At 37.2% G+C, this 14800-nt stretch overlaps 1 protein-coding gene across 1 annotated transcript in view; it reads right to left on the reverse strand.

Annotated features, from left to right (window-relative positions):
- The window catches only part of ANO10 (anoctamin 10), a 272952-nt gene that overhangs the window by 195613 nt on the left and 62539 nt on the right, over positions 1 to 14800 (reverse strand). Inside the window, exons 9-10 of the mRNA XM_006868831.1 lie at positions 12689 to 12880; positions 8371 to 8499 (exon numbers count right to left, since the gene is read on the reverse strand). Of these exons, the coding sequence (XP_006868893.1) occupies positions 8371 to 8499; positions 12689 to 12880 (321 nt within the window). The remainder of the gene's footprint in view (positions 1 to 8370; positions 8500 to 12688; positions 12881 to 14800) is intronic.

Below are 14800 nucleotides of genomic sequence, written 5' to 3' on the forward strand. Positions count from 1 at the left end.
AAAGTTGGATAGTGAATAAGGAAGACCATAGAAAAATTGAAGCATTTGAACTATGGTGTTGGAGGAAAATATTAAAAGTACCATCGACTGCCAGAAAACAAACAACTTTGTGTTGGAAGAAGTTCCTTGGAAGCCAGTATGGCCAAACTTCGTGTTTCATACTTCAGACATGTTATCAGGAGTGACCAGTCACTGGACAAGGATATCATGTTTGGTAAGGTAGAGGGTCAGAGAAAAAAAGGAAGACCTCCAGAGCAATGCACTGGCACAGTGGCGACAGCGATGGGCTCAGGCCTAACGATTATGAGGTTGGCCCAGGACCAGGCAGTGTTTTGTTCTGTTGTGCATAGGGTCACTATGAGTTGATACTGACTCGATGGCACCTAACAACAACAACAACAATGTATTTATTTAATTATATTTTAACAAGTAAGTGATTAATGTTAGCCAATACATGTTTTGGATACTTAAAGGTCAAAGTGCAAGGCTCAATGAACAGTTAACATAAACATATGATAAATACTGAATACAATCCAAAAGGTGTATATATTTTATTTGCTATTCCTTTTATTTGATACTCCTTGATAGCCTTGGTAGCATATTGGATTACGAGTCGGGCTGCTAACTGCAAGGTCAGCAGTTTAACTCTACCAGTTGCCCTGCAGGAGAAGGATGAGGGTCACTGTAAGTTGGAATTGACTCAGTGACAGTGGGTGGGTGGTGGGCATTTATTCTAGCTTAACAGAGAATAGGTGCATACACTGGTTGAAGGCGATGACAGATCTTAAAATTTAAAATGTGATTTCACAGTTGTATCTGTTTAAGATGTACTTTTATTAGAACAACTTTCTAAATGTTAAATCTTTCTTAACATGTAAATTATGAGAACACTAACACAATATAACGATTTTTTAATGCTACATCTTAAAAGTCTTGTTTCCTTTGTTAACAAATTCTAATTACATAAATGTATTGTTGTTGTTGTTGAGTGTAATCATCTAGTTGGTGCAAATTCATAGTTACCCTGAATGTAAGAGCAGTTGGTGGGTTTGAACAGCCAACCTTTTGGTGAGCAGTCCAGTGTTTATCCTACAGTGCCACACCATTTAAGTGGAGAAAAAAAGCTTTAAAATAAACTTCCATATAACACTTTTTTCAAGATGATGTTAAAAATGTATATAAAAATTTACATTATATACATTTATGGCTTTCAGTTTATGTAAAAGCATTTTTCAAACTCAATAAGTAATAACGCTTTATCCTAACTACAGGAAAAAATAGAAGATGAAATACAGTTAACTTTATTTTAAAATTAATTTTAAGATTTTACATCCTAATTTGAAAATATACTTGCAGATTAAACAGGAAACTTTATAAATGTTAATTTGATCTACTGGTGGTTTAGATGAATCTTTTGTAGGATTTTGAATTAGAATTCCAACATGATTTTACAAACTTTTATGGAAAACCCAAAACTGGTATTTTCTATTTTATTTGTAAACTTTCCACTTTTTGGATTCCTTACAAGACCAGATGGCATTCACTAAGGTCTCAGCAATGCTAGAATAAAATTAGCTAACTTACTAAATTTTTGGTTATTACTAACACTTTTTCTGAGCTTCATTTTGTTCTGACACAGAAAATTCTCAATTTAGAAACCAAAGTGAGGATCCTCACAAATATACTGAAGTCAAAAAAGTAAAGACAAATCAATCATCAAATACGACTAATACAGCAGAGAGGATTTATTCTGATACCAATCTGCGTCAATATAACCCAACTTTTGAGGTATAGTTAACCTAACAATATATCACAAAATGAATAATCACAGGTACTGCAATTACATTAAAACAAGTTGTTGTTGTTAAGTGCTGTCGAGTCAGTTCTGATGCATAGTGAAGCTGTACAGGGTTTCCAAGGAGTGGCTGGTGGGCTTGAACCAACTTGCAGTCCAGTGCATTATCCTGCAATGCCATAGTAACTAGTTAAAGATGTCTATCTTGAGTATTACGCTCCCTTGATCTTTCCGATCTACATGGGATCAAATTTACAACAGCAACTAGAAAGATTAGATAGGAACCTTACGGGGCAATGAGTTTATGATAATGGAGAAGGAACAACTCAGAAAAGGATAGTGAAAACGTTTATACAACTCAAAGAAGGTAACTGATGTCACTGCCTTCCTTACACATGGAGAAACTACTGAAATGGTGCATATTTTGCTGTGTATATTCTCAACAACAACAACAAAAATTTTTGTTAATTACATCCAAGAAAATCCTACGAGGCAGTTTTACTCTGTCACAGGAGGCTGCTATGAGTCAAAATCAACTTGTTGACATTGACCATATGAATTCATTTTCATTGAAAACTAACTTCCTCCTATGTCAGAGCTGACTATAAGTCAGCTAACTGCTGTGCTTTTGTCAATCACGCAGGTTGGTGGGAGAACGGTGGCTCTGTAGCATGAATACAAGTACTGTTAACCACAAGTTTGGCAGTTCAAGTTCACCAGCCGCTCCACAGGACAAAGATGAGGCTTTCGGTTCCCATAAAGATTTACAGCCTCGGATATCCCATGAGCTAGAGTCACTATGAGCTAGAAGTGACTCCACGGCCCTTAACAACAACCACCTCAGGTTGCCAGGTACCTCTAATTTCTTTCCCAAGAGTAGATTACAATGGAGGGTGCAGAAGACAGTGGGACGTTTCTATCCTTTGCAACTGCTCTGGGAAATCAGAATAAAGCTATATCCATGTTTTCCCAAAATATGCTAAAGGAGGAAGATGAGGGTAGCAAACAGTCTGCTGCTTTTGGATGAAACTCCTGACTGTACATATTTTCACAACCACCTCCTCCTCCAACATTGACATATAATGCATGTATGTATAAATACTGAATTACATATGTGTGTGCATGCATATATGTGAGTATATAAAATAGGCACATCTCAACTGCATTAAAAAGTAGAGTCTTGGAGGATAAAAGTACAAAGTTTTCTTTTCCCAAGTGCCAGATTCAGTATCATACACTTTGTTCCTGTCATTAAGCACTGTCAAGTCAGTTTCGACTCATAGCAACCCTGTATAAGATTTCCAATGAGTGGCTGGTGGGTTTGAACAACCGACCTCGTGGTTCGCAGTCTAGTGCTGACCCTACAGTGTCCCACAAGGTGTCCATCATATACTTCGATGCTCTAACTATTGAATGTTAAAGGATAGAAACCAACAAAAAAAGCCATAGTACTACTATTGTATAAAAAGATATCAAAAGATGAACATTAGCTACTTTTCCTTTTTAAATAAAAATGAGCCTAATTTCTCAATTTAACATTCGTCCAAACACTGAAATGCATACCTACTAATCCAGGCAGTGATTTTGTTGACTGATACTGAAAAGTAGACATGGCCCTGCCTTCAGGAGGCTTATGCCCAGACATTAAGTACATACACCTACAATTAAGTGTCTGTCTTATATATGGGATCCGTGCCAAGAAGGAGAATGCAAGACTTAATGAGAGACTAACACAAGAGATCTGATTGAGATAGAGAGGTCAAAAAGACTTAGAAAATGAAAGTGAACAAACCTGGCCCAAACAGAGGTCTTCCTAAGTTCAAAGTAAAAAAAAATAATAATAATAAACAAGAAAGTAAGGATTTCTGCTTTTAGAGTTTTCACCATTCCTCCTGCTAAGTCAGCTAAAAACATTTAAATGTAATATATATGTATGTATATCCATCTACAAGGTGGCTTCAAAAAGTTTAGAGAGAGATTGAATTAGAAGATAATAGAATTTTCCCATAAACTTTTCAAAGTCTTCTTGTATGTTATATGTTGTTGTTGTTAAGTGCCATCAAATCAGTTCTGACTCATAGCGACTCTGTGTAGGGTTTCAGAAGATTGGATGGTAGATGTGAAATGCTGACCTTGTGATTAGCAGTCCAGTGCTTACCACCCTACAGTGCCACACGAAGACTCTGCATATTATACACACACATATAAATTATATATATATATAAAATAATCATATATAAATTGTACATATAAATATTAAATTCATAATATATAAATGCACATTATACATAAAATAAGCATCCAAAAAAAAATCAGGAAAGTGGGTAAAAAAGATGCTCAGGTAGGACCCTTGAGACACAGGGAACAACATGACACTGATTTTCTTGGAATTTCTTTCTGCCTCACATATCACAGACAGGGTTCTGAAGAAGCAGACAACCCAGAAATGCCAGCGAGTACATACCACACTGATAAAAAACAATCCTCAAAGGACCAGGAAAAGAGCAGTTTAGAAAGACAGAAACAAACCTTTTATATAATAACTTCTCTATTCCAGCCAAATGCCACAGGAAAAACTGTTGCCCTATATGTACCCATGACAGCAAAGGCCTAGAAGGAGCTTAGGATGTAACAAGGTACCCTACACCAAAGTGTTCCAGAGAAGACTGAGTAGGGAAGACTGAGTAGGGAGACTGAACTTCCATCCCCACAAAATGGTTAACAAGCCCCCTGAAACCTGACCAGTAGAGATCAGACAGGGATGCTGAACTTTCAGCCATGCCCAGGCAATAAGGAGGCATCCCTCTTTCTGCTTGCTGGGTGGTGTCTGGACTTTCATCACCACTGGTAGTAAGGAAGCTATGCTGTTAGCGTCAGTGGAGGGCACCTCAGGAGCAGAAAGAAAGCACTTCTGTACATCGGCCCACCCCACCTCTAAGCTAGTGTGGTATCACTGGAAGCCTAGTGGGAGCCTGGACCTTCCACCACACAGCACACATGCAGTACCAGAGTGGTGTCAGAGTATGAAGCTTAACAAAAGAGAGAGATCTAATTAAGATGCAGAGGAGTCCTGGGGTGGCACTGTGGGCTAATGTGCTGGACTGCAAAGTCGGTTTGAACCACAAGGTCAGCAGTTCAAACTCACCAGCCACTCTTCCGAAAACCTATACAGGGTCACTATGGATCAGAATGGACTCAACGGCACTTAATAACAACAAATCATAACACCCAACATGTTCACGCTTAAGTAAAAAATCACGCATCATACAAAGAACCATGAAAATCTTACCTTGAATGACTATGAAGATGATAGCACTGTGACAAATCAGCTGTTGGAGTGATCTGTCAAGGATTTGGCACTGCAGGTTAATGCGCTTGACTGCAAAGTCGGTTTGAACCTCAAAGTTGGCAGTTCAAGCTCACCAGTCGCTCCTTGGAAACCCTATACAGGGTCACTATACATGAGTTGGAACCAACTTGACAGCGTTTAACAACAACCACATCACAAAAATGCTTCAACAATCAACATAAATTATCTTAAGATAAATGGAAAAATAAATTCCAACCAAGAAACTGAATTTTTTTTAAAAAAAAGGAAAGAATTATAGAACTAAATACAACAGAACTGAAAATTTTGATATATGGGCTAAGTAGAGTGGAGACGACATTGGATAAAGTGATGAACTTGCAGACACTGTAACAGAATTGATGTACTCTGAAGAGACAGAGAAAACAGGCTGAAAAGAATTAAACAGATCCTCAGAGACCTATGGGATAATAACAAAAGATTCACCATTCATATCACCAGGGTCCCAGAATAAAGGGGAAAGAGTGTGGGCTGAACATGTATTTGAAGTAATAATAACTGAAAAATTATCTAATTTGGTAAGCTACACAAGCCTACAGATCTAAGAAGCCGAGTGCACCAGACAAGATTAAAATCAAAGAAACACACAGAAATATCCATTTTGTTAAATTTCAGAAAACTAAAGACAAAGAAAAAAAAATCTAGAAAGCAATCAGAAAATAATGACACACTACCTATTCAGGAAGACCAGTCCAAATGACAACCATTTTTCATCTCAAACTATGGAGGCCAAATGGAAGTGGCACATAGTTGTCAAGTGCTAAAAGAAATGTCTACCACAAATTCTACAGCCAGTGAAATTACCTTTTAGGAACAAAAGAGGAAAAAATCATTTTCATATAAGAAAATCTAAGATCTGTCACTATCAGATCTACCCTTAACGACTGGCTAAAGTAAGTTCCTCAGACAGGAAATAAATTATAAAAGAAAAGATCACATACCACATAATGCAATTTTTACAATATTCCCCATTTACAATCTAGTCCCCATGTCTATGAGTCATGACAGAAGCACAGACATGGGGAATAGATTAGTGGTTTCCAGCAGTTAAGGGATATTGGTGGGTCTAAGAGGGGGTAATTTAAAAAAGATAGCTCAAGGAAGATCTTTGTACACATAGAGATTTATCTTAATTGTTGGGACAGCTACATGAATCTATATGTGCCATAAACTGACAAATAACTATGCACAAACTGTCCCAGTGTCGATATCTTGGTCTTGATACTGTACTTTAGTTCCACAATGTACAACCATTGGGGGAAACTGGATAGAAGAACCTCAGTACTATCTTTGCAACTTTCTGTGAATTATCATTATTTTAAAATAGTTAAAAGAAAAAAATAAGAAAGTGAAGACTAAACTCGCAATTACAGTATAGCATTTTAAGTTTTCTGTAGATAACCAGATTCTTCTCATACATTTTTGAAATATTGACTTCCTTCTGTTCTATACTAAAGCACCACTTTGGATGATGACAGCAATCCAGGTGCTTTAACACTACATAAAGACACAAAACATTTAAGAGGAAGCAAAAGGGTTAGAACAGAAAGGGTAACAACAACGTGCCCCCAGAACTTGCAGACTAAATGAATTTATGAGAAGTCAACTCTTCAATCAGCCTGCAACAGGAGATCAGCTATCAGCAGAATAGTCCTTAGGTCAGTAAATCTCCCAAATCAGCAAGAAGGATTAGGTCCTGTAAGATTTCACCAAATACAAAAGAAAGCAGTAGCGTAAGCAATGATAGTAATATACAAGAAGAAAGACTTGAGCCCACCACAAATCTAAGGAAAAGTGATGACAGAATCAAGAAGTGGCTTCATACAGCATTGCTTCCACCTGAACTACCACCAAGACTGGCTCACGATAGAGCTGCGCAGGAATGGTTTTTCATTTTTTTCCATGTCTTTGAAGACTACTAAATTCCCCTTGCTCTAGTTCTAACTTTACCAAGAAATATTCTGGTCATCAATTCAATTTTAATTTTACAGACTATTAAGGGCATTGGAAAGATATACCCTTAATGTAAATTAATTAACTGGCATCTGATCCACCCCTGATGAATTTCATAAGTTTTAAGTTCAAGTCAGTCCCAAAAACCTACTTAATTCTGAATGTACTGGAAAGACAAGATCCTAGACTAAAGGCCAGACCCTTAAGGAGGTACATGTGGAGCCTGGCCAGCTGGCCTCCCTCTACCCAGGACATCTCTGTCTTATTCTTTCACTTCCATAGTTGAACCTTGAAACCAGCTCTCTAAAATCCTATTCAGCTCACAAAATGTAAAACAGATCTACTTTCATCTTCCACAGCCTTTCTCTTTCCCCTCCCAGTTACTGCCTTCTAAAATCATTCTCCAAAACACATATTCTATATATACAACTTACCATAAATGCAAATGCCTGTCAAATATGCAAATAGAGCAGAAAAGAGCAAAGCAGAATATAGTATTTGGCCAACAATGGAATTACACAAGTCAAGATTTCATTTTTTCTGATGAGCCCTGCGTCCTGAGTCCCTGGGTACATAAATCATCACTTTATTTAAATGATCCTGCTAAATTCTACTCTAATATATTTCCACTTCAACTAAAAATGAAAGGTCACCTTATCCCTGACAATGAAAATCATTAGCCACAAAATATCCCCACAAATTCTTCCAATGGTCAGTGTTTAATTTTCAGTAAGTGATAGTACTCCATATTCAGAAGCATGATAAACAACATGAAAACTTAAAAAGTACACAGACAGACTACTTATACTTTGTATGTGACATTGTCTTCCCACACTTTGCATTTTTAAATGTCAAGAATGTTTTACTATGAATCCCACACCTGTAGCAAATGAGGTTAGGGTTTCTTTGCTTAAGAAAGTAGAAGTAATATTTTCCAAAAATAGATTAAAAATACATATCAAACCCATAGAATCCTATTCCAAATAGGATTTACCTATGCAACACTGGAAAGAATTACTCATTGGCTGAGGGGTTGCGTTCTTGTTTGTATCACTGCGACTGCTCTCCAAAGCTAGACAATCGCCAGGAACGCACAGTCTCAATTGTGTTTTATGAACTGCTCTGATTTCTTACCAGTAAGCGCAACTTGCTGAATTGCCTGCTAGTCATGGACCACCAGAGGCATCACTGCTCTAGAGCTAACAGAGGAATGTGATGTGGAGACTACTTGAGAGAGGCTTACATTGTCACTTACCTCTACTGCTACCACAATCAAAATGAGGTCCACTTTTGACTCTGGAAAAACCGCATTCACTTGTGGTGACATCCCAATCAGAGCACAGTTAGTGACCACAGAGATAACACTCATTGTTTCAAAAGCCAACTAAGAGAAAAGAGAAAAAAAACAAAAAAACATATGTATATGAGCTCTGGTAGCGAAGTGGTTATGAATCGGGCTGTGTAACACAAGGTCAGCAGTTCGAAACTACCAGCTGTTCCATATGAGAAAGATGAGGCTTTCCGCCCTCGTAAAGATTTACAGCCTTGGAAACTCTGTGCAGGGTCGTTATGAGTCGGAACCGACTCCACAGCACATAACCACCACCACTATATATATATATATATATATATATATGGAAAAATACAAACTGCAATGACTGCTTTCCTACTTTCTCTTCCTTATTGCTTATGATCTAAAGTCAAACAAGGCTCCCTCATCTTAAATATTCAAAGGACATGGTAAACTTTTTCTCTGTCTTGCTATGATTTTCTTTGGCTTAAACAGTTTTACTGTTAGAATGTATTTTAGATCCCTCTGGAGATGGTTAGGGACTTGAACTTGGAATACCATCCTGGAAGAAAACACTGCTAAAATCATTTTGTCCCTATAAATGGGAATCTAAAGACAGGCTGCCAAAGAAAATGTTTCACATTCAAAAAGGGTAGTAAGATTTCAAATACAGTTTACTTTGAGAAAGGGTCCTTTACTTTCTCTTGAGACACTGCCTGCAGCTCAGCACTGAACTGCCATATGAATAAGGTCTGGGCAGTGGTATCACTACTGTGGGTGTTGCCCAGTGTGGTAATCCAGAGTGTCACCCCACCCCATACCAGATCATACAGAATCCTGAAAGATACTTATTATCAATTTTAATCGCAGAATATATGATTAATATAGCTATAGACTGTTTAAATATAATACTTTTTAGGTTATAGAAGAGTGACAATAAAACTTTTAAAAACTATGTTGCATTGCATTATTACTTTCAAAATTATGAAAAATAGAACATTTTTCACACACACACACAAAGGAAGCCATATATATATATATATATATTTTTTTTTTTTAAGTATTTTTCTCCTCCTTTTCCATTAAACACTATTGCAGTCTCGAAAAATGTTGATACAGGTTCACAAATATTAATTACCACCATATTGCAGCTAAAGCACCAGAAAATTTGACAAGTGACTATAAGAGCTCTGGAACAAAGAAAACAACAGCATGTGCTTGTAGCGTTTGCAGGAAAAAACTACATGACTGGAAGTGTCCTTGTAATGGGTAATCATGGCTGCTCTGGCTGGATCCAGCACAGTTCAAAAAGTAAATTAGCATAGATTTGTACCTTGTAGCTAAAACATGTATATACTGAGCTTACGAAACATGTTTTTGCTGTTATAATTAACTACAGGAATATTTTTGTTAAAAATAATAAATTTCTGAAGCACTGCACAAAAATTTTGTAGTCATGTCCTTTTGGTATCACCCCCTCTGACAGTGTCACCCCGCATATTCCTTTAAGGATTCCAATTTGTTCAAAAGACTGAGACATCTTTAGGTCACTGAATTTTCCCACATCAAGTCAGTATGGCAACAGAGCAAACCATTCAAAACTCTATGGCTTAAAGCAACCACCATTTATTTAAAGCTTATGATTCTACACATGGACAAGCTGATTTTGAAGGGTTTGCTCAGGCATTTGTGGTCTGCTAGGGGCAAGTCAGAGACAGACTTGACTGGTCTAGGATGGCTACTGCAGGAAAATGTCTTTTTCCTCCAACAGACTAGCCTGATTTGTACAGATGGTGTATGAGTAGGATTCAAAACAGTAAAAGTACACAGAGCCTCTGAGGCCTAGGCTTGGAATTAAGTGTCAGTTTCACCATGTTGCACAGGCCAAAGTAAGTCAGAAAGGCAGCCTGAGATTAAAAGATTCCATCCCTTGATAGGAGGAGTTGCAAAGACACAGCGTAAACAGCATGGATACAGGAAGAAACGAATAACTATAGCCAATTTGCAATCCATCTTCCACCATTACTATCCAAGAACTTGTCATGTCTTTTCATTGGTACAAATCTTCTTTGGCGTTTTAAATGTAGTCTTCATCGAACTGTCATTACTGATCATTTTATTCTTAGGTCTTTTTTTTTCAATTATACACAGGGTGTTTCCTTCCATGTATCTTCGAATGGTTATTTGCAAATAAGAAAACTGCTTATTTCTATATATTAATTGTACAGATAACTGTATGCTGTTATTATTTATAACAAATTTCCAGCTGAGTCTCTGGATTTTCTCAAAGAAACCAAAACCATATCATCTTCAAACACAATTTTATCTCTTTTCCAACTTTTATACTTGTCTAATCAGGTTGGACAATAACTGCAATACTGGACATTATAGGTGATCATGAACATCCTTATCTTCTACATGCTAATTGGTTCCATTGTCACTGACTCATTTAATATTTTTAAAATAACAATTTTAAGTAAAGATGATCTACAATTTTACTTATTTTAATACAAATTTTTATTACAATAACTGTAAATTAACATGCAGTCATAAGAAATAATAGAAATTCCTTGTACCTTAACCAATGGGGACCTGGTTATCATCTGGAGAACCACAATACAATGAGTCCTTGGGGGTGCCAACTGTTAATGTACTTGGCTGCTAACCAAAAGTTTGGAAGTTCAAAGCCACCAGAAGCACCTCAGAAGGATGGCCTGGTGATCTAGTTCTGAAAATCACATTGTGGCCAGCAATGTATGGGTGATCCAATTTCTCTGCCTCCTTGCCAGCTTTGGTGTTGTCACTTTCTATTGGAGCCATTCTGATAGGTGTGTAGTGCTATCTCACTGTGGCTTTGATTTGCGTTCCTGATGGCTAATGAAATAGAACATCCTTTTATGTGCTTATTTAAATGCCACCTGCATATCCTCTTCAGTGAAATGTCTGCTCATATCTTTTATCCATTTTCTAATCCAAATGTTTGTTTTTTAAGGTTGAGTTGTGAGAAATCTTTGTATAATCTATGTACAAGTCTTTTATCAGATATATGACTTGCAAACATTTTCTGCTAGTCTATAATTTGCTTTTCAATCCTTTTAATGTGGGCTTTCACAGAACAAGATTTAAATTTTGATGAGGTCCAATGTATTGCTTATTTTCTTTTATGAATGCTGATTTTAGCGTCAAGTCTAAGAACTCTTTGCCCTGCCCTGAATCTGGAAGACATTTTATCACTCTCTCTTTATTTCCCCCCAAAATTTCCATGGTTTTATTTTTTATGTTGAAAGTCATAATCCACTTTGAGATAACTTCATTACGATATGAGGCTTACTTTCCATTTATTTTGTTTAATGCTTTGATTCAAATGCCTTATTCATTTAATTCTTTCAAGTATATGTATTAGTATTTTAAGGACTCAAATTTAAATTTGAGTGCTATGCTAGCTATATTCTACACCTTCTTATATATTATTTCAGTATCATTTTTCCTAGTAATTCCACAACTTCAAATCTTATTATCTTTTGGCCCAAATGTTTCTTAACATAGGGTTATTTATTTATTTTTAAATTTCCAGATAGTAGGGGCTCTTTGTTTTTGTATTGTTAACTTCTAGTTCTACTGCATTTGATCAGAAAATGTAGTCTGTAATATTTAAACTTTGTGGATGTTGTGCAGGTTTTCTCTTGCGCAAACATCTGGTCACTTTTTGTGAATATTCCATGGGCAATTGAAAAGGTGTACTCTCTTTTTCTCGCATAGAAAACATAATTAGGATTCTTTAACAGTTATGTTTTATTTAAAGAAAGAAAAATTACTGTCAAGCTGATTCTGACTCATGGCAGCCTCACATGTTTCTGAGGAGAACTGCACTCCATAGGATTTTCAAGGCTATGAGCTTTCAGGAGGCAATCGCTCACCAAGTCTTTCAGTTTATAGTTCAAGCGCTCCAACTAGGTGGAGTAACACAATGGCTGCAAAATGATTAAAACATAGGAACGATTTAAGTTCAGAGTTGGAGTTTCACACTTGAAAAGTTTCATACTGCCAAATTTTAAAAATGAGAAAAGCAAAACCCAGAGAAATTAGCAAGGCCCAGAGAAAATTAACTGGGGTCACAAAGCTGGTTTGTGAAAAAGGAAAGGCTAAACCCCAGTTTACCCAAATCTTTCTTCCAGGTCCCCTACATTCTTCCCCCAGCCCCCATTCCTTGGTAGTTAAATCATATTGTCTCATTTGGGCTTTGGCTTTGTTTTAAAGAATCATCCTCTTCTCACATAATTACCTGCCATACACCAATATTAGCAGAAGGTTCTGAGAATGGACGTTTGAAGACTCTGCACATTTTTAAAGCATCTGAATTGACTTCGGTGAAGTTATTTAACACAGCAAAAATAGCTGCTAATGGATAGACACAGGAGAAAAGGCTCACATAACCAAATTGCAGGAATAATTCCAAATAATCATCAAAGGTGCCCTGAAAAATAAATCACAAGGAGAAAACAGTTATTGTTTTAATATGGGGATTGTTGTTGTTACAATGGTTCAAACCACCTTTACAATCCAGCACAGCGCCACACCAGGACTCCAGGGGTGGGGAACCTTTTGTCTGCCAAAATTAATAGCATCATTCATGGGCCATACAAAATTATATTAAAAACGAGACTGCTATATTTGGCCAAACATTTAAATAGCTCACCCATGATGTGATAGCTAGAACTACAGTTGCCTTGGCAGGACCAAACCAAATGATTTCGTGGGCCTTATACCCCGCAGGCTGGATGTCTCCCACCCGTTTTATTATCACAGAATAGGAACAACCTTTTGAAATACTATCCAAATCACTGGCCTCTAGCAGTTTAACAAACATCAAAGAGTTTCTCCCAATTTCTTTTTCTTAAAACTGCAAAGAATTTACTTAAACGCAAAGATAAGCGCATAATTAAGTCCCTGAAAGAATGAAAAATGATTTTGCTGCTCATTTCACTGTAACAAAATCTATAAATTACGGTACTTTTTCTAAGGCAAACTACAATAAAGCTAAAGGTGCTTGTTAGTAAACAGAAATGACCCAGCTTCACTGTGAGAGATGGCATATGATAGGCCTTCTGCCCATCATGAGTACCCAGAATCTCAATCTCTGACCCTCCATTACACAACTGATGGCAGTGATATCAGTGGAAATGGCAGAGTGAGAACCTCCATTAGTGCAATGGGGAAAAAGACAAAAGGTGTCCTAGTCACTCTTTCAGTCTTCCGGAAATTAAACAAAGACTTGAAGTTACCAGGAGAGCATTAAGCACAGAAAAACAACTGAATGTCAGCAAAAACAATGAGCTTTGTTCCCATCCTTGCAACAGTCCTGAAAAATAACAAGATACATTACCCAGTATCAGGACTAAATATCTTTCTGAGTCTCATCCCCAACAGGAGTTTGGTGGCTTTATGGAAGATCCCATTGGAAAGGCTGGTTCTTATTCTATATCAGTGAGACTTTCCAAGTATTACAGGCTCCCACGGAAAGTGAGAAGGACACAATAGCTGAATATATCATAGCTACCTGAGGTGACAGCACTTGCAGGGAACAACACACTAGCCAAGGAGTTTAAAAGGGAAAGCTCTGAAAAGCTCTGACATACTCCCAAAAACTAGGAACATGGGCAGAATTGTGTACATGCTCAGGAATCCCTGAGAGGGCACTAAAATCTCACATCTGGCTAACCTTAAGGTTTGGTAGGCAAAAATGAAAGGTAAGACAGAGGTATAAATTGCCCGGTGAAATGTTACAGGTGTACCCCAAATGGACATATAGTCCCTCAACAAAGAAAGATAGACTTATTGATTTTAGGCATTTAAAGAAATTCCCGCCTGCTGCTGCTCTGTGCTATCAAGTTGGTTTCCGCCTCATGGTGACCCTGTATAAAGTTTCCAAGAGCAACTGGCAGATGTGAACTGCTGACCTTACAGCTAACAGTTTAGTGCTTATTTTACAGAGCTACACGGGGGGCTCCATGTAATCATTAGAGGACCACTAGGCTACTCAAGGGAGCTCTGGAAAATAAACACTAGACTGAGAACCACAAGGTCAGCAGTATGAACCTGTAAGCCTCCCCACAGGACATAGAGGAGGCTTTCTGCTGCCATAAAGATTTACAACCTCAGTAACCCTATAAAGGATCACTAAGAGGCCAAACAACTTGACAGCACTTAACAACAACAAGCTAACTGAGTAGACTCCAATAATCATACCCAAAAAAGATGCAAACTTTACAGAATTAGCTCAGAAAAGGCACTAAACAAATAACAGCTATACAAAAAGTAACAAGAAAACCCGTGGAGAAGAAAGAATGTGATGGTTTCTAGAACAGTTTTCAGCAAAATTATGAGAAATGCGAAA

The sequence above is a fragment of the Chrysochloris asiatica genome, unplaced genomic scaffold (assembly GCF_000296735.1).
Source record: "Chrysochloris asiatica unplaced genomic scaffold, ChrAsi1.0 scaffold00124, whole genome shotgun sequence".
NCBI lineage: Eukaryota > Metazoa > Chordata > Mammalia > Afrosoricida > Chrysochloridae > Chrysochloris > Chrysochloris asiatica.